The 25,000-nt window shown below is 35.1% G+C and overlaps 1 protein-coding gene across 1 annotated transcript in view; it reads left to right on the top strand.

Moving 5' to 3' along the window:
- The window catches only part of LOC136851018 (uncharacterized), a 115,969-nt gene that overhangs the window by 58,232 nt on the left and 32,737 nt on the right, over positions 1–25,000 (top strand). The window contains exons 32-42 of the mRNA XM_067124992.1: positions 818–908; positions 3,035–3,158; positions 3,479–3,618; positions 5,089–5,247; positions 5,860–5,987; positions 6,382–6,501; positions 11,666–11,793; positions 12,123–12,349; positions 22,652–22,761; positions 24,229–24,358; positions 24,970–25,000. The exon at positions 24,970–25,000 is cut by the window's right edge and continues 234 nt beyond it. Of these exons, the coding sequence (XP_066981093.1) occupies positions 818–908; positions 3,035–3,158; positions 3,479–3,618; positions 5,089–5,247; positions 5,860–5,987; positions 6,382–6,501; positions 11,666–11,793; positions 12,123–12,349; positions 22,652–22,761; positions 24,229–24,358; positions 24,970–25,000 (1,388 nt within the window). The remainder of the gene's footprint in view (positions 1–817; positions 909–3,034; positions 3,159–3,478; positions 3,619–5,088; positions 5,248–5,859; positions 5,988–6,381; positions 6,502–11,665; positions 11,794–12,122; positions 12,350–22,651; positions 22,762–24,228; positions 24,359–24,969) is intronic.

Genomic DNA, 25,000 nt, shown 5'->3' with positions numbered 1-25,000 from the left:
AAATCGTTACTGAACTCGCAAGCGATAACATAAACAGTGCAACAAACAATCCTTTCAAATCTTCAGAAAAACCATTAATTGGAAAAATACAACACAGCATTGTAGCGCACACACACCTACTCAATGACAGGAAATCATTGAGATATTAACCTTAGTCTACTCTTTATTCATGTTAAAATTCATGTGATATGATTTGTGTATTAAGAAATATATATTTTCTATTATATTTTAGTATGTTTTCTTCTTTCTAACGTACTTTCTTATTAAATAGGCATGCTGGTCCTTGAACGCTTTCTTTAGAGATCAAGGGTCTCTACGAATCGTTGCATGTTAAGTGCAAGCGGTTTCAAATAATTAAAGGAATAACAATAAGAAAATCGCATAGTCACATGAGCATGTTCTTGAAAGCTAACTTTTGTACATTCTTAAATAATATTCTGACAAATGCATCACTGAATTTCTGTCTCCAACGACACCATTTATGACAATATGGTTTACCGTGCCATAAAGGAAATGAGGTATGTTTTAGTAATAAGTCGTGAATTGTATACAAACAGGTACGGAGGCTCCGTAGTGGGGTAGTGTCGTCAGTGCATCTCATGCGGTCACTGTAGGCATTCCTTAAGGTCCTTTGCAGCATCCCTTCGACCCCTGGTTGCATCCCCTTTCATTCCTTTTACTGTACCACCATTCATATTCTCTTTTTTCCACCTTCTCCTAACAACTGTTTCATGGTGCAACTTTGAGGTTTTCCCCCTGTTACACCTCATAGGTTCCAGCGCTTGGCCTAAGTTCTATGTTCCATTCCATTTTACAGGTATGGAGGAGAGCTGACGGACGCCTTGACCGGGAAGTGCTGGGGGAGCATCCAAAAGCAAGTGGACGAAGTGGTGGCGTCGGTCCAAGAGGTAAGGAGGCAAAAATCTCTGAGAAAATGAAAGTGTTTGAAAAAAAAAAAAAAGGGAGGCTGCTTGTTGAAATGCCGCCTTTTCGTGATAGGAAGTGAACCGGAAGGATTTCTTGAAATCTGTTGCTTGTCCGTGAGGGTTTTGAAAAAGGGAGACTATACATACTCGGTCAAACACGCTAGGATAGTTAGGATGTGGCCAGTAGAAAAGGCAGTGTAGCCACATCTGCTTAGCCATTTAAATATTTGCGTTAATATTAATCCGTAGCTTTTGGTTTTGCCGAAGACCTGTCATTTACTATGGCTTCCGCTTTGGCTTTTCATACTGCCTTATCACAATAGCAGCTTGAGGTTAACAGTTCTGTAAAGATGGTTTGTTTAAGATGAAGCCAGCAAATTGATCGCTGACCTTGTGAATGCCAACGTGTCGCGGAACTGAGGTTTGGCAGTGCAGGTCCAAAATAATGCCACAGTCTCTTTGGTATGATGAAAGCAATTAGTTCCCAACAAAAATATTTAAGTCACTAGTCTTTTTAATGTCAGTATTAAACTTATGGCAATACGTTTGTAAACTTTCAATTGAGTAGGATCTGTTGCGCTGCGCCAATACTCTTCTCGTAACAATGAGATGTTTGTCAACACGGGAATTTCTTAGGCGCTTCCCCCTAGCGACCTCAGAATGTTTGACAGACTATATACTTTTTTTAGGCATGTGGTAAGGCGGAACCTTATTGGGGGAAATCGGCCTCTTGCGAGTCGTGCCACATCGATATTTTTCTTTGATCCCTTACAGTGAAGCTACCATGCTTATTATGCTAATAGCCTTCGTATCATTTTAAGCTGAATAGTTGTATAATAACTTGATATGTTAAAATAAAAGCAGAAGCACAAAAGTAGAGCATCGATATAGCGGGTGAGAGGTAAGCGTCAGCAAAAATTTTATATGTAAATTTTGCTAAAATAAATTCACCAAAAATAGGAAAAATACATACCTTTTCTATTGTCATGGCGCCGAGCTAGGATAACTTGCATTTTCATCTAAGTAAAATTTATATGTATCTGTCCACGAAAAAGTGTAATGAAACTCATGGAGACGGGAAAAAAATCCAAAGCACGAATAAGAACTTTTCGTAGCAGAAAGATGAAGTTATTTAAGAAAAATATGATAGAAATTACTTAGTTTTGAAGCTTGCGAAAGAACGGTAAACTGCTTTTCCACTGTTATAAAATTAGTGGCTATTTATTCCAACTGTTTGGCAAAAAAGTGCAATAAAAGTCAAAGAACAAATAAAAAAAAAAGATTCAGTAGTGCGTGTAAACAGCTTATAAGTTCCTTTATTTAAAAATTATCAAAAAAATAGATATCATTTACTTATTTTCTGCATAGAACTGAAGTGACATAAAGTGCCTTTCCACTTATAAAATATTCAGTACAATTAGTGCTAGCTTTTCCATATGAAAGTGCAATCAAGGAATAACAAAGGTGTATTCTGATTCCGAGCGCAAAGCTTGGTGTTATGAACAACGATATAAAGCAAAATCACAATATACCAAAGCTATAACAAAATACACAAACACACACACACACACACACATATATATATATATATATATATATATATATATATATATATATATATATATATATATATATATATATATATATATATATATATATATGGATATACTTTTATACATATGTGTGTGCGCGTGTGTTCCATCCTGAGAGACGTTAAAAAAATATCTTCTCGTGACACCATTTAGTATGAGAACTCTGAGGTTGGGAAGAATTTGTCTCTACAAGGCGTCAAAAAAACCCTCAAAGATTGTGAAAGTTTTTTTATATTTAAATTATTTTCTTTTCCCTGTGGCTTTTAAAATCACGCACTTAACTCAAGCAACAGAAATAAGTGATAAAAAAGTCAGCTTTGTTTCTATTATAATGAAATAGTCCTTTAGATATATTGTATTCATTAGTTGGCTATGATGCAGGGAGATATATAGGCAGTACAAAATAGGTTTGTAGATTTCTGGTTAATTATCTAACTATAAATTTACAACATGCATCTTTTACTAAATGCAGTGTGCACGGTTACGGCCCAATATAATCAGAAAAATACCTTTCAGATGGCGAGTGGAATTGCAGAGTTCTTCACTGCATTCTTGCAAGCAGAGGAATTCTACAATCGCTTTGTGGCCGTCAAGGATAAGATTGTGGAACTGGCAGTGCAGTTGTGGACTCATGTTGAAGGTAACAGAAAAACCTGGATTTCAGTATAATTTTTCCTTTGTTATCGCTCAGATGCAATTAGAATTTGATAATACAGGTTACTTACTTTTAAACCTTGCGGAAAAACAATAAATTGCTTTTTCCGTTGTTATAAAAGTCATGCCTATTTATGTCAGCTGTTTGGCAAAAAACTGCAATGAAAGTGAAAGAACAAATAAAAAAGAAAACGATTCAATATCGAGCGTAAAGGTCAGCCGTAATGAAACAGTTCTTAAGATCCTCACTATAGTGTCCTCATCTAAGAGACTTGGTGGCCTTTTCTCTCATTTTGTCTGTCACAGGAGCGATGGCGTGGCTCCAAGAGACTCTTCTCGCGTACTTCGACGTCTTATCAACGATGTTTGCAGAAGGATTCACACAGGTCGAGGGAGTCTTTAGTGCCATCGGAACAAAAATTGAAACGGACGGTTTCACAGCCTTTGTAAGCATGTTTTCACCTGCGCTTTTGCTATTTGCCTTCCTGTTTTATTTCGTCTTTTCTCGTTGTGTTTTGTCTCATTTCTGACTTTTATTCCATTTTTTCATATTCAGTGTATAAATTCTTATTTGCATAGCTCTTTCGTCCCTTTTTTCCCTGCCATTTTATATATAAATTTGTATTATTATCGCTGACAGAGAATTTATAAACGAACAGTTTAACGTGATCTTTGCAGCATACCCTTGACCCTCAGGGTATTGCTTTTTGCCTTCTACCCTCCATCCATTCTCGGTGGCTTCTCCCCACCTACCTACCTCACTTCTTTAACTTTCCTTTGCACCAGTGTTCACATCTTATTGAAGGACAATATCTCAGGCTGAGACCTGTGAGAGTTCCAGAGATGAGACCCAGTGGTCCCGTTGAATAACAACACGAATGATAATATCAGTATATCTCCACTTTATGACAGCCTGCAGTAGCAGGTCTCTAGATTAGCGTTGCGAAGGAATGTTCGATTTAGTCATGACTTTGATGAGAGACTATCAACGGTGAAAACAGAAGCTCTCGTGACCTTTTTGGACATTGACACGGGACAAGTTACCATCCAAGAATCAATGCGAACGTTAAATAGCCTGATATGGGTGGAACGGACTCGGCAAGATATGTGAGAGACTATCACGATACCATACCCTGAATATCTCCTTTTCCCAACTGTATGTAATTTTAGCTATGTTTCTAGAGGTTCTTAAAACAACTAAGCACCTCTAAAATTACGGTTCGGAGAAGGAGATATACAGGGTAAGTTATCGTGATAGTCTCTCACATACATTATCTTGCTGGGTCCGTTCCACTCAAATCAGGCTACCCAACGTTCGCATTGATTCTTGGATGGCCAATGCCCCTGTGTCCATATCCAAACAGAAGGTCACGAGAGTTTCTGCTTTTGAATTCACTGCTCAGACAAGAATAACGCATTTGTTGTTGATAATTAAAACGATGAGTACAGTTTTTAGAGACTCGTGGCACCAAAGTTCAACTTTTTTATGATAAATAACTTTTGAAACTGATTATATCTATTTAATTCACTCATAAGTGAGCCTTTAAGCAAAACCCATCAATAATACCTTCAGGGTATATTATGATAGCCAGTGGTTGACCAAAACCCAGTGTCTTGTCTTGGCCTGTTTTTAGGAAGAGAAAATTGGGAGTAAAATGCGGGTACTGATTTTTTTTTTTGGTTAATGCAGAGGTTAACTGTAGGGGCAACTTAAAAGGCGTTATCTAGCCCAGCCCTAATTTCAACCCTGAAAGAAGCGAGAGACTAGACTCTGGAAGGGCGAGAGATGAAAAATTTGAGGTGTAGAAGGACCTGAGTTTAGCTCACGAGGTTTTTCATATTCTTGTCCCTTACAAATGCGTGCACATTTTGAATAACAGCATAAAAGTTAATTCATGTCCGACCTACTTCTTCAGATAAATGAAAATCTGGACCTCGTCAAAGAAAAGATCTTAGCAGCGTTCAACGAGATTGCAGGACTTGCAACGGAGCAGCTGGAGGCCTTAAAGAGTTCCGTTGCTGGCAATGTTGCCTTCGAGTACATCAATGCTGTGGCTGGCAATGTGTACGAACAGGTTAGATCTCAAAGAGTTTCTTCATCAAAGGTGCTTTTGCCTTTGGTTTTAGCCATTTATTTGGCCTTGATTGTTTTCTGTATACGTAATATTTAATTTCATACGGAGTGAAAAGTTGGCCTAAGGTCATTGCACTGGTCTTTGCTTTTTATAGTCCATTTTTATTTTTATCCTTATACACACACACACACACACACACATTATATATATATATATATATATATATATATATATATATATATATATATATATATATATATATATATATATATATATATATGACTGATGAAATATTTGTTAAAACAAATTCCATCTAATAAAGGAGCCATAAAATGCCAAAATTGATTAAGTTACTGCTGTTTTTCGAAATATATAGCATCAACTTTCTGCAACCATAAAATGCAAAATTTTATGGCTCTTTTATTATATTATATTTTTATATATATATATATATATATATATATATATATATATATATATATATATATATATATATATATATATATATATATATATATATATATATATATATATATGTTGATTTCTGTCTCTTTCTTGTCAAGCTCGGAAGGTATTGACACAGTGAACTGACGGAAGGTTGATTTGTTTTAGGTGGTGATGATATGGAACAGATGGAAACACGAAGAGCGAAAGGACTTAGACGCCATAGAACGCTTCGCCTTTTCAGTCGCCGATACGGCCGAGAAATTCCTTCAGAGTAAGAATTACCTCCTGGACGAGTGAGTAACTGTCGAGATTTTGTGTTGATTTTAATCTATGGTTTTTCTCTTCTGTGGCAGATAGTGTATCAAGGATGAATTCAGTTTCTTTCCTAACTTAAAATTAACAGCAAGGTTGAGGAAACAGGTTGACACAAGAATGATTCAAGACGTGAGGGGTGGTTAATTTCAATTTTTAAAATGATTTTCTTTATACGAAAAGAAATATGCATTGAGCTACTTCAGTATTACAAATTTGTCTGTGATTAAACTTTATTATGTGCTTCGTAAATTCAGAACTCAGACAAAATAAATACCACAGCTTGGATGTATTTTCATTCGGGAACTAGAAACACACTTATTACCTAAAAACAGGACTTCTTGCTTTTGTCATAACTTGTATGATATCTTTCAGACTGTACGTATGGAAGCCTGAAGATTATGGCCGAGTTGAATATAACCAGTTGTTGCCAGTGGAATGGAATAGCTTCTTGGAGCCCCCGCAGTGGCATCCCATAACCAGGATATTCTACAAAGGTAAAGAGTTGTAAACCCCATGTTATATATATGCATGTTTATATATGTATATATATATATATATATATATATATATATATATATATATATATATATATATATATATATATATATATATATTATATATATATATATATATATATATATATATATATATATATATAGTTATATACAGATATATATATTATATATATATATATATATATATTATATATATATATATATTTTATATATATATATATATATATATATATATATATATATATATATATATATATATATATATATATATATATATATATATATATTACGCTCTTAGCCTTTCAGTTCTCAACAGACTGGTTATGACCTATTGCGGTCTTCTAACAATTAATTACTAACTCATTTTAGTATATATATATATATATATATATATATATATATATATATATATATATATATATATATATATATATATATATATACATATATATATATATATATATATATATATATATATATACAGTATATATATACACAGTATATATATGTATATGTGAGAAGGAACAGATCAATAAAATTTTAAGGTTAAGTAAAGTAAGTACATACTATGTAGTAGAAGGATAATTAAGTGAAAAATTAAGGAAATGAGGTAAATGATTTTCCTAGAGTAAACTTCAGGTAACATAACAATTATGAACTCAATATTAGAAGCAAAAACTTACAAGCACAAAACATATAAGCTACATGTGTTGCATGTGCACTTGACTGTGGACAAGATAGCGGTTCAAAATTTATTTGAAGTGTAACAAACATCGCTAATATATGCACTACATGTGGTTTCATAAGTTTTTTACAGAAATTATAGATGGTACAGAGTGAAAAAAGCACAAGTAGAGCCAGTGAAAGACAACACATATTTATACAGCTGTAGATATGATAGCGGTAGTTCACTGTGCATATATCTTTAAGAAAATTTTAATTATATTAATTATAAGTTTACAAATATTTTATATTGTATATAAAAATGTATTTACATTTAACTATAACAAGTTCTGTTAACAAATTAGGACTACTACTGCATTTTACCCTATGGGTAATATAAGTGGACACAATGACTGATGGTGCAAGAAATATATATATATATATATATATATATATATATATATATATATATATATATATATATATATATGATATATATAAGCTACAAATTTCGCTTTGATATTAAGCGAAATTTGTAGCTTCATGATTGTATATAAATCACGGTGTGATAAAAAAATGTCATAAAAAGAGCTGCGTGTTCCAAACGTACCAATGAACTATCATGGTCGAGGTAGGTTAATGCCGAAGCTAAGTACAATTTCCCCGCTCTCGACGGGTAAATAAAGTACACCAGACTCGGCGTTAACTTATACCTCTCTTGATAGCTCAGTGGTTAGCGTCGACTGGATTCGCTGGATGCGCGTCTGTGTCGTGGGATCGAGACTCGGCAGTGCCCGTCCATTTATCACTTATAAATTCCCCTTCGGTGATAATTCCCCATCGGGGATATTCCCGAGGTAGCGTGGATTTGATATTAAGCGAAATTTGTAGCTTCATGATCGTATATAAATCACGGTGTGATAAAAAAATGTCATATATATATATATATATATATATATATATATATATATATATATATATTATATGTATATATATTTTTATATATATACATTTTTATATATAATATCCAATATTAGTATAGTTGTAATATAATTAAAATTTTCTTAAAAATATATGCTTAATTAACTACCACTATCATATCCACTACTATATTATCAGCTCAGGATACAAATTGTACCTTCAATATCCTGCAGTTATAGTACTGGTCATGAGAGTTAAGGTAGTTATACAATCTAAGTATATACATATGCCGTTCTTGCAAGAGAACAGTACAATTAAATTTTATTATATAATGGAAAAATTAATCAGACGATCTAACTTAACATTGAAACAATATTTACTGACGTTACGAGTTTTCTTATATTCATATTTATTAATTAGATTTTTAATCGTCCATATTGGGAATTTGTTGTTTAACAGTTTATTAACAAATAAGCTTGATGGCATGTGGTATGCTGTGCTGGAACCTGGCGCTGCTCATCATGTCTCTCCTACCTTCCTGATCCCCCCATCTCTTGCAGATCTGTTTGCCCGCCCACATGGGCGGACGAGCAGGTTTGCAGGAGGAGGTTGGATGTGTCATGTCTCCCCTACCCTCCTGATCCTCTATCTACCCTGCCGCCACACGGGGCGGACAAACAAGAAAGATCCACTCGCATTTTATTATTGCAGAAGATAACTGACCATTGCTGTCAAAATCTTCACCATCCATACAAATATTTGCAAGTCTAGAAAAATGCAAGCATATGACTCCATAAGTCATATAAAGTGGTATATTTGAGTAAAAAGCAGTCAATCCTAGTATTTTAAAATCAAATCTCTTTTATCACAAGCTTCAGTTAGAAACTTATTATTACTAATAACGTTAACATCAACGTCTAAGTAGGATCCTGTTTTATAAGGGTCACTATTAGTAACAGAAACTTCCAGTACTCTTGAATATATTGAATTAACATCAAATAATATCTCCTTTTTTTAGTTATAATGGATCAGCTATATATCTGTATGTGTTTTTATATGTAAGTCTACTTTCTAAGGTATTATTTTGTAAGAATTTTGATTCCAATAAGTGTAAATATAAACTGGCAAGGCTAGGGCTGTAATTAGCACCCCATATAGACACCTATTTTTTGCCTATAAGTTTTGTTATCAAATTTAGTATAGTTGTGGTTCATACAAAATTTTAGTATTTCAGGAGAGTTAATTTTATTAATTGCCATTTGACTATTTTTATGGTATATATAAAAATTGGCATGGGTATATTTATCATGTAAGGCCACAGTCCATCTAAGTAGATCATCCTGTGATAATGTAGTAAACAGACCACTAAAATAAAAAATGAAGACATTATATAATTTCCACGACCTAGAGGACTATTGTTACGTAACTGAATCGATTCCAGTACTTGAATGTCATTTTTAATAATCCAGTTATTATCATCAGTAGTATGTATCCTATTTTAAAATTTGTCTAAAATCAAGTCAAGCATAAGTATAATATTCATATCTTTATTAAAGTAATTTACAGAACTCGTTATATATCTAAATTTTATAGGACTTTTACGAAATTTTGGTATGGCGTACATGAAAGGTAGTTTATATGAAGCAGATGCCACCTTATTTGACTGAAGTATGTCTACAAACAAGTACATGAAAAATGTTATTAATGCTTATATCCATCGAGCATTTGCTCATTGTAGTTCTTGGTCTTCATTATATACCGAACTTGAAAGATGCACCAGGTTCTTGTAAATAACGGGTACTCAAATAACGATAGCCACGAAGTCATCAGAGAGAAAACGGACAGGTTTCTGCACCCGAAGGAAAGTGGAGAAGGAGAGAATGTTTTTAAATGAGCACTGTTTATCAAATGGACGAGATGGTACTAAGAGATATTGTAGGACGTGGAATAATACTTGTAGAGGTAAACACTAAAATTGGACTCTAGATACACTATAAGAGCTTTAGAACTGCCAGCTTAATCATAAAGAATAACTCGCACAACAAGAAGCGCCCTCTTGATAGATATAACGTAGTATATAAGTATAATGTCAAATTGCGAACTGTAAGTCGCGAAATATTTCTTATATTGGAAATACTTCACCTTCACTATCAAGAGGACTTATTATACATTTGCGAAATGGTAGTATTAGTTGGGGAAACGCTCGAGACCAACACCGAAATTACTGACAATGTTTCCGATGCTAAGAGACTAAAATACCTTGAGGACATATATATAAATATTCACCAGCTTCCCCTCAGTGTACAAGGAATGAACGCAATAAGTCGACCTTCCGATCGTGAAAGGAGAAGAATTACAGCAGACTATATAAATGTGTCGTCGATGTTGGACTTATGAAAATATTTTAGTTATCTTTATTTTTGTTATATTTCATCTCGTTCTGTCTTGATAATGATAATTTTCTGTTTTATATTTTTCTTGTACTTTTACGTTTGTACAAAGTATATTTATTAATTTTCCATGCACTGTTTGAATGTATCTTGTACGGTTTTTTGCTGATCTATTTTCAGTTATTGACTTTTGATTTGGTTGTTTCCAAGTATTAAATACTAGAATATCAGTTCTTGGCAATTGTTAACGGACCAGTGATAAACAAGTTAGACAACAAATCTGTTTTTTTTTAACTGTCAATTTTTAGACGCTAATTGCTGACTATTGGATTTTAATCATAAAGCAGTTATATTTTTAACAAGTATTCCTTCAAAAGAATGGTATATATATATATGTGTGAATTTCTTTGTAAACTTTCTCATTTGTAGTCGAAGATATCACTAGGAGAGACGAAACGTCCTTTTCAATAAAACTCGCATCAAAATGAACTTTGGTGACTTACCCGAGGAACAGCGAAAGATAATAAGTAATAAGGACAATTGAGAACATTAGTGAGAAACTAATAAACTGCAACTTCGCCGTCACATGTAATTACATTTGTACAAAGGAAAACTTACTACCAACTATATATATATATATATATATATATATATATATATATATATATATATATATATATATATATATATATATATATATATATATATATATATATATATATATATATATATACATATATATATATATATATATATATATATATATATATATATACACATATATATACATATATATATATATATATATACATATATATATATATATATATATATATATATATATATATACATATATATATATATATATATATAGTATATATATACATATATATATATATATATATATATATATATATATACATTATATATACATATATATATATATATACATATATATATATATATATATATATATATATATATATATATATATATACAGTATATATATATATATATATATATTGATGAATGTTGGCAGTAAGTTTTCCTGTATACAAACGTCGTTAAATATGACGGCGAAGTTGCAGTGTATTACTTTCTTACTAGTTCTCAATTTTCCTTATTATCTTTGTATAGAACGAGCCTTACACGAAATTCTCCTCCTTAGGAATCACCGGTTTCTGCAGCGCGGAGGTCGCTGTACGAGGGAATGGCGAGCGTTGCCAGTGGGTGGGAAGCTTTCAACATGCGTGGGTCCATGACCCCTCCCTTTACAGCCACGGCTACGATATTTGGTAAATCTTTCAGCCTTCTGGAAAGCAGTTCACCTCGTATTGTAAACATTAATTTCATTGCTAAGTCACGCAAGAATATCTAATATATTTGGTAAATCTTTCGGCGTTCTGGAAAGTAATTCACCTCTTATTGTAAACATTAATTTCATTGCTAAGTCAAACAAGAATATCTAATATATTTGGTAAATCTTTCAGCCTTCTGGAAAGTAATTCATCTCGTATTATAAACATTAACTTCATTGCTAAGTCACGCAGGAATATCTGAGTGCGAACACAAACCGTCCAGTTATGAAGATTCAATTTTACATTTGTCTTCTATAATCTTCCAGGACATCACGTGACTACCTTTGACCTTCATCACTTCCAGTTTTTGGGGTCTTGTACCTATCTCCTTGCCAAGGACTTTGGCGGGAAGGAGTTTGAGATCATTGGCAACTACCAGCGGTCAGACGAAGGCCACATCACCCTGCGCACTTTGCTGGTCAGGACTCCTGACTCGGAGATCACCCTCTTCGTGAAGGGCGAATATGAGGTTAAACAACTAGGGTCTGCCGAGGTGAGATATATATGGGTTACATTAGGTTTGTGTTTTTTAGTTTTCTGTAAAAAAATACTGTTGTGCAGGCTTTGTCTGTCCGTCCGCACTTTTACCGTCCACACTTTTTCTGTCCGCCCTCAGATCTTAAAAACTACTGAGGCAAGAGGGCTGCAAATTGGGATGTTGATCTTCCACCCTCCAATCATCAAACATATCAATTTGCAGCCCTCTGGCCTCAGTAGTTTTGTTTTATTCGCGGTTAAAGTTAACCATAATCGTGCTTCTGGCAACTATATAGGACAAGCCACCACTGAGCCGTGGTTAAGTTTCATGGGCCACGGTTCATGCAGCATTATACAGAGACCACTGAAAGATAGATCTATTGTCGATGGCCTTGATTATATGCTGTAGCGGCTGTACAGAAAACTCGATTGCGCCGAAGACACTTTGGCGCATTTTTTACTGCTATGTTGTTACCGATTCTAAAATATTTTCCAATAGCTTTCAGGCCTCATTGTGGCCCTTGCTGCATTCAGCAACCCACAACGTCTGCTGAAGATTCTACTGTAGCAATGTTCAATTTCTACACGGCAGAGTTGTTAAACCGATGCTCAACTTTTCTCCTACTACTTACTTGTAGAGTTGATTGCCATTGCTGTTGTGACACTAGTTATTTACATCTGTGAATCAGTCCTGTTCGCTCAGAGAGAGAGAGAGAGAGAGAGAGGAGAACTCTATGTTGTGTGAAGGTATTTCATCAGAAATTCCCTCCAGGTGTTTGGTTATAAGGACTGTGTTTGGAACTCAGTCAGAGTTTGGTTATGACATCTTCAGTTTCTCCATGGCTGTAGAATAAGACTGTTTTGGAAGATCAGACCCAATGTTCTGCAGGATTTCAGACAAACTCCATAGTGGTTTTTCTTGTATTTCGTATAAAGAACTTGTTACAAAGAATACAATTGGTCTGCATGGGATGATCTCCCATGTCGATCTAATCTCTAAGCTGTCACACACTTTACATGTGTAGCAAGACTAAGATGCACACATACGAACAAACATATGACCTCGTTCACAGAACTTCCACGGCTGTGACATTTGCCCCTCCAGCTCTGAGCAAAGAGAACGTTTGAGTTTATGCAGGCAGATGCTAATGTATGATGACGCACTGTCTTAAAGCACTACAGGTACTTATTGATGACGTTTTGCGTCTGGTTTGACAAACGGAGGTTTCACAATAGCCTTCCTTTCATGATCAGTACAGATATACAAATTGCAGAATTATCTTAGATTTACTAGAAACGTGGTTTTCTTTAAATGTGGCATAAATGAAATATGACATTTGCTCGGCCACGTAAACCTGTAGAACGAAATCATCAAAACAGGCATTCACTAGCTAAGCATAAGTCCTCAGAAGCAAAAAATATACGCTTCCAAGATATCAGTTTACTCAAAATGTGAATGAGATATATAGTAATTACCAGAAGACAGCAAATACTGAAATATGTTGCATATTTGTGAACATAAGTCTTACTAAAATGTAGCAAAAGTGAAAAAAAAGGTAAGTTATATAACTCAAACATTGATTATACTGACAATGCTAATGATTAACATATAAATCATATAGATAATGCAATCGGATAAATCAAATAAAATAATGCAATTCAGAAATGATAATGCAATCTGAAATGATAATGCAATCCTGAAATGATAATGCAATTCAGAAATGATAATGCAATTCGTATGCAGAATTAAAAACATTTATTACACAGATTACTGAATAACTTGCAATAGTAGAATTGAAATCAATGGCTTAAAAAATGTATTCAAAGGTAATAACCATATGGTAAGGTTTATATAAACAAACAGTTATCCTGATAGATTAATCGGCATGGACAGCAAAATGCAAAATGTTGAATAAGAACAACATGCTACTACACACAATTGATACATACATATATGTAGTATAGGTTATTAAAGAAAATAAATGTAGATAAATGATAACACCAGAAATGTTTCAGCTCTTTCACATACATTACCAACGAAAATAGAACCTTTTTCAGTCTTTCTCTGTGTACTCGAGCTTTTAATGAAAAAATGGCCAGTAATTTCATTACTGTACTCGGAACATATAATTGCGCCAGTCCAACGTTGACCTTTGAAACGGTAGATTTCACCAATGGTCTCCTTCATCTCTCGTGCTTTTTTCCAAACATTACGCTGACGATTACGCCTACGGCTCCCAGAACATACCAACGGCAATTAATGTGTAAGAGGAGAAAGAAAATCATGGTGATCAGAAGAATGGCTCGCAGGAGACAACAAAGTCTAATGATGCAATAGCGTTTTCGATGGGCCTGCTGCGAGAAGTGTTAGACCTTGCAGCCTAGTGTTTCCCCGATGTGTTGATGAAAAGTTGCGGCCTCTGATGATGGATGTGCTAGCTCGGATGAGAGTGACGACGTTGTTTGCGGTGCAGCCATCATTAACGACGAACATGTGTCCTGTTGTCCCTAGTACCATCTGGGCAAGATGACGATGTATGGTTCTGCAGAAGACGAATGACGTGCCATTCACGAGCCTGTGACGAAACTGATTGTCACGATACCGTACTAAACCAACCAAACAATGCTCATGTGTATGGGAGAGGTTCTGTTAAGTACCAAGTCAATTCATGAATTCAATGACGTAATGTTTAGAATTCAAACAAATCGATCCTGCACACTGCATTATTCATAACATCATGGCAATCATTTAACAGTGCTTGGTCTCGGACTACCGTAAAAGCTTCTTTATTGGCGAAACCAATACTAGAGCTGACAGATTATTAATAATAGGTGTCGAGACGTTAGATACATACGTGGGAAAAGGCGAAATTTTATACGCTTTCCACGCGTCTGATGGGTTGAAAGGAATGTCGATTACGATCTTATCAAGGTCAACTTTAACTGTGATCAGCTGTAATAAAATTCAACTTTATGAAAATCTACTACTGGAACATAGCGCATTTATCGTGGCATTATTGATAATCTAGTGGTAACAAATGAGAACAACACGCCTTTAGCAGCAAGTGTTATAGCTTCCACGTAATCTTTTGATTTTTCGATAAAGCTTGAAACTCTCGGTATACATGATTTAATTTTAGCGTGATAATACATCAAAGTTGATAACAAAACTTGAGTGTCATGAACCTGATTGAAGCGTCGTGACTGTTCATTTACTTTACTGTTACGCTGTTCAGCTTGAATTTGTTTGTTTAGTTCTCCTGCTATTACTCTTGTTGATGTTCCAGATTTTCGATTTTGCCCGTGATCGCGGTTTTAAACGATTTGAAATCCCTAACCCAAGACCTGCTACCAGAACCAACAAATTTAATGCCGCTAGAACAAGTGGGTTACGCCTTTCTGTAACGTCATGAGGTATTGACCACATTAACAAATCACGAGCCAAGATTTCCAGCTTCGCTTGTTTTATTCCTTAATTCCCAGAAAAGCATATTAGTGTGTCACTGACTTGATTCGGCGACGTTGGATCACTGCTAGCTAGAATGATTTATACAAGTCTGCCCAGAGATTGATAAAAAAGAGTCAATTCTGATTTCAAAGTTATGACTTCATTTCGCTGAAGTAAAAAATGGCGTTCATATTGACTTCTAAAACTATATTACTGCCAGTTAGAAAGAAATTATTCATTTCCTCTACTATAGAACCATGATGTAAAGTTATTTCAGAACTCTTCCCAGCTACGATAAACATTGAGAGGAATGGTGCATGGTATAATTTGACAAAGCTTCATGTTGGAACCTGTAAAAAATAACTTGTAAATAATGAAACAAAAACATCGCATCATCAAATGATGTAAAAAATTCACACAATAATTAACTTTTTCATAACAAACCATTGTCTTAGCTCTCATGAGAGATAGATGCTGTTCGAACATCAGTTGAATCGGACTGATTCCGAATTTTAAGTCAGTTTACCTAATAAAACTTCTATAACTATGAAGGACCTTCAAACTTAGGCAACAATTTTAATTTAGCCTACTACAACATAGACTTGACACATATACTATATCTCCTTCTTGGTAAGGCTTTGTGACCTTAGCTTTTTATCATGTGCATTCTTCATTAACGCCGAGCCTGTAAGAGGTTTTTGATAAAGTGTTTGATCTCTACTTCATTTAACATCTATTATATCCTTAACGGATCTGATAAACTAGATGTCCGGATAATATGTGAAAAGGTGACCTAGCAGGTATCCATATACAACTTCAGGGAACATACGGATTGAAGTATGATAATTGTTATTTAGGGTACTGGACACGGTGGGTATTGCAATATCCCAGTTTGGGTCCATACCGCCTATGTTTACACACCAGTATGTCTGCTTGCCTTTCTATTAACCCGTTCTACCAATCAGTAGATTCAGGATGGTATATCATCGTATTGACTTTCTTTGTTGCAGAATTTCGCACAATGAGTTAAGGAAGTGATTATTGAATTCTCCACCTGAGTCAGAGATTATTATATTTGGAATTCCATGTCTGCATATATAGCACTCGTAAAACTTCTAAGCACTCAATGGCTGTTTTACTTTAGTGAGTATTAATTCAGTATCACCGTGTAAAGGGCGTCAATTATAACCAAGAGGTTTTATTCCCCAGTCTGTCTCGTAAAAACCTGTCGAAATCAGAGTGTACCCTTTTCAAAGGTTTAGGTACAGATAAGTTCCGAGACCTACAAGTTCTTAGTATGGCCCTTGTGACGAAACATATATCACAGTTTTTAATATATGTCTTAATATCTTTAACATAGTAGACCAGTAAAATAATGACTTGGCCTTTTGAGGAGGTTATTTCAGACCCAGGATGACCATGCAGAGGATGGTTGTGACCATTCAGAACGATTGGGATTAATGTGATGGGGTACAACCACCTGGTCGTTAGTTAACTGTGTTGAACTCCTGGTTCTCCTAGCCACGGATCGGCACAAGAATGTTATCCTTAATCAAGAAATATTGATTCGTATATTTCACATATTCATATCATCTGGATTCCTATTTAATGCATCTATTGTACTCTTAATTTCTGATCTTTCATTTGTTCTTGTCGTACTGAATCTAGATTCCATTCTATATCTGTAATATTCTCTGTTGCTTGGGCTAACGATTGACCATTTTCGATAGCAATTTTCATAGCTTGCAGAAAGGTGGAATTTCTTCTAGATCAGCGAAAGGTATTGAGTGTGTGTTGGTACTGGGTTACGAGATGGCGCATCTGCGATTACGTTTGCTTTACCGGGTAAGTATCAATTTTTAGCTCCAAAGTCCTGGAAAATCATGTGCCACCGAGTTCTTTTAGGACTATGATTGAAACCTTTAAAAAAAGTCAGTAAGGGCTTGTGATCCAGTTAGAACACTTGACACTATACCCATAGATTATATATTTAAAATGTACCAACAGGAATTACTTAGCAATGGCAGAGGCAGCATTCCTTATCTATTACTGCATATTTCTTCTCTGACATTTTTAATTTGCGAATAAAAAGCAATGGGGAAAAACTTATTGTCATGCCACTGGGTAAGTAACACCTCTCCTTGATCTGATGCGTCCGGTTGCAATAATAAGCTCTTTTAGTAAAAATCGAAACTTTAAAATAAGACAGAACTGATTTTTTCTTTCAAGGTATCAAAAGCAATTTGATGTCAGGATTCCCATTTGAAAGTTACGTCCTTCCTTATGAGATCAGTTAAGGGCTGCTATTACTGAATAATCTCGGATAAACCGACGATAATAACTTGAAACCCTGAGAAATTGCTGTATGGTTTTAACATTGGTAAGAACGGGAAATTTACTAATAGCAGAGATTTTATCATGGACTACTTTAAGACCTTACCGAGATACCATGAAACCCAAATAGACTAATTCGTCTTTAAAAAAACTCACATTTAGAAATTTTTACTTTTTAGATGATGTTCTCTTAACCTTTTGAAGGACTATTTCAAGTTTACTTAAATGCTCCTCCAAGGTGTTGGAAAATATAACTAAATCATCCATATAAGCATGGAGAATATTCCTAGTAAATCTCCGAACACTATATTGATCATTCTAGTGAACGTAATAGGAGCACAACGTAGCCCAAATGGCATACGTAGGAATTCATAGTGACCTCTAGCTGTACTAAAAGCAGTGTACTGGGTACTATCCTTAGCTAAAGTGGTATCTGGTGAAAGCCTTTAAGTAAGTCCAAGGAAGTAAAAATTTATTCTGTCCTAATAGAGACAAAATATCATCTGTGCAAGGTACTGGGAAACGATCAGGGACAGTTTGGTCGTTAAGCTTTGAAAGTCAACACAAATCCTCCAGGTTTTGTCCTTTTTGGTACTACTAACAAGGGAAAATTATAAGGGCTGTTAGATTTCTTAATAACCCCCTCTTTTAACATTTTATCTGCCTCAACATTGATTTTCATTCAGAAATTTGTATGGTAGACGATATGAAGGCACGTAAATGACCTGGTCTTTATCCTTTAAACGAATTTGATGTTCGATGACTTCCGTTTTGCCTAAAGCTCCAGTACTAGTAGAAAAAACATCACTATATTTGGATAAAGAACAAAAAATTTCTTGCTTATATCCCTATCTAAAATGTCTGCTTCGATCTTGCCTTTAATTACCTTTTAAAGAGATTCGTCTGTTGCTGATTCAGTGGAGTTAATTTCAGCAACTGTAAGGATTCGATGTTTATATGCTTCGATATTGACAATATGTTGATTTTCATGTACTGTTAAAGCAGCATTTAAGTGATTAAAAACTTCAATGTTAACGATGATCAGAATTTACTGTGTATAATGCTTGCGTGACTGAAAGCCCATTTATCTTTAAGGTATCAGGAAGAATTAAAACCTCTGAGCCTGGCAATTTTCTTTTAACCTTGACCGTGAGATACGATGGTGTGTTTGGCTCAATGGTCTGTGCGAACGCAGCAAGGACGGGTGCCTGAGAGTTATGTTGGGTTGCTGTAACAATATCATCGCTTATGAGACAAGTGACTGGCTCTTCGATATACGTTATCTTCTTACTCTCTGTCTCCTTCTGATCCAAAACAGATTTCAATGTGTGTGAAGACCGATAGAATTTCCCTTTATAAACACTCCGTGTTTTGCGGGTGTTAAAATTACGTTATGTAATGACATTGATGGATATCCATAATAACTACTGGGTACATATTAATATTGCTAACTATGATAAAAGGTATCCGTAAAAGTACGTTGCCCCAACCTGTATTGTATCTGAGATGTACCAATTTACATCTAATTCATTATTGCCTATTCCTGACAAACGAACATCAGAGCGTTCGATGGGAAATCTTGAAAATAAAGGTGATGGGTACGTAAATCCATTATATTACGTGGACTACCTGAATCAAAAACAAGGTGAAATGCTTGTGTTCTAAGCTAACTGCATGCAAAGTGGGTCTAACTTCTTCTGAGCCAATAATAGCGTGTATTTTGCAAAAATCACGGGACCGTGCTCTGCATGTTTGGGGAGACACTACCTCGATTTCTGGAAAATTCTTGTCTTCACACATATCTTGAGAACATTGAACTTATTATCTGATTCAAAAGTGATGATAACCCAATATCACTCTCCTCCCCTTTAAGCTGGCTATGTGGTGTTTGTCTGCCCGCCGGCATTCGGAAAATTCACTGACGCGTTATTGTTTTGGAACTGCTGAGCCTGAAGTTGGCTTTCCCGAGGGAACGATTTGAATGTACTTGTTTCTGACCTGCATTACTGTTCTGCTTGTAATGTTTGTTCTTTCCCCATGGTACTGTTGCTTTTTAGCGTCATTACCAGTGTTTTGAATGTTTGTGTTACTGTTTTAAATTCTTCTTTCTTGCATTGCAATGACTATACTTATGATGCGTACTGTTATGGATTGAACAATAGCGGGACCTACACTCATTTATCACATGACCAGGTTTTTTGCAATTGTAACAAATGACTGCTGATGGATTATTAGTGACTAAGTTAACCTGTTGCGGTGATGTAGACGCATGATTTTTGTTTTTCTTGCTTTGTAAAATCCTGAATCAGAGAAGGATCGAGATCTGTACACTTGGACAAGTGCTTTCGAACTTGCCTATAGATATCTAATTCTGGCTATCTGATTGTAATTTTCATCAAAACACTTAACCAGGTTCAGGTAACATTGCTGTTACAAGTGTTAAATAGAATAACCTGCAGACAGATTTGGAACTGATATGCAGATTACCATTGACCCAACTTGAGGCCATCAATCTGTCCTTATACTCTTCGAGCTATCTCCTATCAGAGCTGCCCTATCTGCTATACTTCCTAGATTAGTCATAGATGTGAGTCTTATGATGTTACGTAAAGCAAGAACTTCATCAATGCATCCTCACTCCCATAAATGGAACGCAGATTGGCTTTGAAACCATCCCAAGTGTTTTGTTTCTTTAAAGATATTCCGCAAGTATGCACCTGCATCTCCCTTAGCAAAATCTATGAAACTCTTTTGCCTCTTGCAATTTGTAAGCCGGATCGGTAATGGATTTTGCCGTGGTGTACGTCTATAGACGAAATCCAAGATTCGACACCCTGCGTCAAAAATCCGTGACACGACCTGCGAATGGTACAATTGGCGATCTAGCATTAACTACCGTAAGTACAGGATTCTGTGGGAAGTGGTGGGTCACCCCACTTGGGGTTGGAGGAGTCATTTCCTACTAAAGTTTCCTATCTGCACGCCTACTCTCTAAGTGATCTTGAAACCTATATGAATAAACACGGCCGCTACGTAACCTCATAAATCTAAACCAGGAACGCAAGTAAATAACAACCGAGATTCATAACCGCTAAAAATAACATCACTTATGGAAAAATGCATCATAAAATACAATAATGAAAAGGTAATAAATGCACTTTCCTGAAAAAGAACAGAGTTAACAATGTGTCAGGCGTAAAATAAAAGGACACAAAAGTATGAAAAAAAAATGAGGTATCAGGAACCGCTACGTCTACCCAAGGCAAAGGTATTAATCTACGGCACTGCTCACCTTTATATCAGCAACCTGCCACTCGAGACCCGAACACTGTAAATGAATATACCAACTGTTATAAATAATGGCTGTACTTAGCTTTTATTGGATTCTGGTAAGTAGGTCGACGAGGTTCCTCTGCTGCCCAACTTCCGTCTGGCTAGATACCACACGTCATCGAAGGGATGTTATCGTGGATGTTGAACTTCCTATGTTGATGAATGTTGATTGCAGAAACCCTCAGGAACAACGTGGAGTGTTGATGTGCAATGTTGCGTAGATTTGTGTAGATTTTCTCTCTCTCTCTGCCATGCGTTGGGGTAGATATGTTGTGAAGGTCAGATGTTTTCCTCGCTTTTTCGTTGTTGATTGTTTTCTTTCCGTCTGCTTGTAACCATTGTTTATAAGAAGATGACAATTGTCTAGTTTTTGGGCATCTCGCCGTATCGGAGCTTCCGTTTACCAATGTAGACGCCATGTAGAGGTGCTGCCAGAAAGCTCTGTTGTGACCGCTGTTGTGTGTGCTGCCACCACTGTTGTGTGAAGGTATTTCATCAGAAATTCCTCCAGGTGTTTGGTTATAAGGACTGTGTTTGGAACTCAGTCAGGAGTTTGGTTATGACATCTTCAGTTTCTCCATGGCTGTAGAATAAGACTGTTTTTGGAAGATCAGACCAATGTTCTGCAGGATTTCAGACAAACTCCATAGTGGTTTTTCTTGTATTTCGTATAAAGACTTATTTACAAAGAATACAATTGGTCTGCATGGATGATCTCCCATGTCGATCTAATCTCTCTAAGCTGTCACACTTTTTGCTAGCAAGACTAAGATGCCTATACGAACAAACATATGACCTCGTTCCCAAGAACTTCCCACGGCTACGTGACATTTGCCTCCAGCTCTGAGCAAAGGAGAACGCTGAGTTTATGCAGCCAATGCTAATGTATGATGACGCACTGTCTTAAAGCACTACACAGGTACTTATTGATGACGTTTGCGTCTGGTTTGACCAAACGGAGATTTCTAATAGCCTTCCTTTCATGATCAGTACAGATATACAAATTGGGAATTATCTTAGATTTACTAAAGAAACATAGTTTCTTTAAATGTGGCATAAATGAAATATGACACCTAGACTTGATACTTAGGCAGTCCTCTGTTTAGATGTTACAACTATATTGACTTTGGCTGATGTTTTCTTGTCTAGACATCAGGCAAGGAAGGACTGAAAAGTTTACCCTCAGCTTACTTCGCCTTCCAGGTTTACAGCGGCCGTGAGTACAACGGTTTAAGAATGGACGACCTATTTGTCACGTGCAGCAAGGTAACCAAAGGCTGCGCCATTACCGTTAGTGGCAAGTATTTCGGAAGGTGAGTTTCAAGACAAGTCTTAAGCTTCCTGTTGTAAAAATGGAGATTTGAAAAATCTGTTGCTTGCTTTTATGGGTCAGACAAACTAAAGTTCTTTTTAAGTTATTTATATATAGTCCTCAAAATGGAGTTCTAGGGAACATGAATCAGGATATGTCTATCCATCATGTAGTTTCACTATTAGCCTATATCTCTAGAAGGATAATCCCTTTAGGTGCCTCCCCCTGTAAAACTATACACACACACACACACACACACTTCTTGTACCATCCGTCAGTGTTCGCTTATATTACCTACAGGGTCAATGTGGGTAGCACTCCAAAACTTCTGACAGCAATTGTAATTTAAAAAAGATTACACATAAAACAATTATATATATATACATATATATATATATATATATATATATATATATATATATATATATATATATATATATATATATATATATATAATCTATAACTGAAATTTTATTAATAGTAATATATACAGTATATATATAAAATATATGTCTGTAAATAAATACATAATATATGGATAGATAAAAAGAAAGGTAGATAAATACAGTTATATACAGTTGGATATACTTACATAAATATATATAAATATGATTATATTGATTGTATGTATACATGTAATATATATATATGTATATATATATAAAACTGTTGAATATATGTAATTTTTTTTCATAACACGAGCTGTCAGAAGTTTAGGAGTGCTGCCGCCCCCCATTTACCCTATGGGTAATGTAAGTGAACATTGACGGTGGTACAAGAAATTGTATGTATGTATATATACATAAATGTATGTATGTGTGTATATATATATATATATATATATATATATATATATATATATATATATATATATGCTATACATATTTTTACACTTATGTTGTCAGCATTGTCTTACTTTTACTGAAAGCCACATGCGATGTGAGTTCTAGTGATGACAGTGCCCTAGTAAAAATTACTACCTGGTCCAAAGTCCAGGTGTATATACATCGCAAGTGGCTTTATTTTCTTATTCCTTTGTACATTTGTAAATGTTTTCAGTTTAATTTATCAAAAAATTATTCATTATTTTATCTCTTGAATTTTTCTCTGACCTATCGATTTGTATATATTATTTACATAATTTACTTGATTAAAATTTCAATAAGTACCTGACTTCTTACATTTTATCACTGATGTATTCATTCTAAATCCTTTACTTCTTATATAAGTCAATGTTCATTTTCCCTCGGCAAGGGATGGCTCCCAAAGGTATTATCCTTCTATATATATATATATATATATATATATATATATATATATATATATATATATAGAGAGAGAGAGAGAGGAGAGAGAGAGAGAGAGAGAGAGAGAGAGAGAGAGAGAGAGAGAGAGAGAGAGAGTCACACAAAGGCGACTGAAAAAGAAGACAGAAGTATGCGTATTAATGCTTTTACTTTACCCTCAGGCTTGGTGGAGTTTTAGGAAATTACAACTACGAGCCTTCAGATGACTTTGTTGGACCCGACAGATCTCGCGCTCGGCATCCAGCAGAACTTGGGAGAATGTGGGCCGTTTCCCCAGAAACGTGCTACCAGGTAATGTCATGTTTGAATGAAATAAACCCCACATTGACTGCATGCATCGAAGATAGCCAGGTTTTAAGCCGACCAAAACACAAATTCACTCAACAACAAAAAATATTCTTAGGTTCTTTTCATCTTTTCGTCTCTGAATGGATCTATGAAATCATATTTGATCGTCAGCATTTTTGTCCGAATTATTTAATTAATTTTTGAATACTAATATTCTGAAGGCATTGTCACGGTGAAGTGAAATGGGGCTTTATGGTTACCATATCAAAAAGGCAAACGGATGTTTGCCTTTCTCATCTACTGTACTTTGTTCTCTCTTTCCCGTCTGATACTGAGTTTGCTCTATTGTTCACTACCTGTAAAAAAATATTTTCAGTGATTTCCGTCTCGTTTAAGTCACATCTTATTTCTCTGCGAGATGATGCATCATAACTGTTGCAATTTCCCTGTAAGTTGTCATTTTACTTTGCTTTTATGATCGTTCCATTGTAGTTTAAACAGCCCACTGAGTCAGTATCTGCTAATCTCCCTCTAAATTGGCATTTAAACTTTTTCAGTCTCTTGCTGTGTTGCTCTTTTTTCTACCTTCCCTCTTAATTGTGCTTGATCTGCAGGGCAACCAAATCATCAACGTGAAGGACCTTC

This window comes from Macrobrachium rosenbergii, chromosome 23, assembly GCF_040412425.1.
Source record: "Macrobrachium rosenbergii isolate ZJJX-2024 chromosome 23, ASM4041242v1, whole genome shotgun sequence".
Lineage (NCBI taxonomy): Eukaryota > Metazoa > Arthropoda > Malacostraca > Decapoda > Palaemonidae > Macrobrachium > Macrobrachium rosenbergii.
This window is presented reverse-complemented; position numbering and strand designations above follow the sequence as displayed.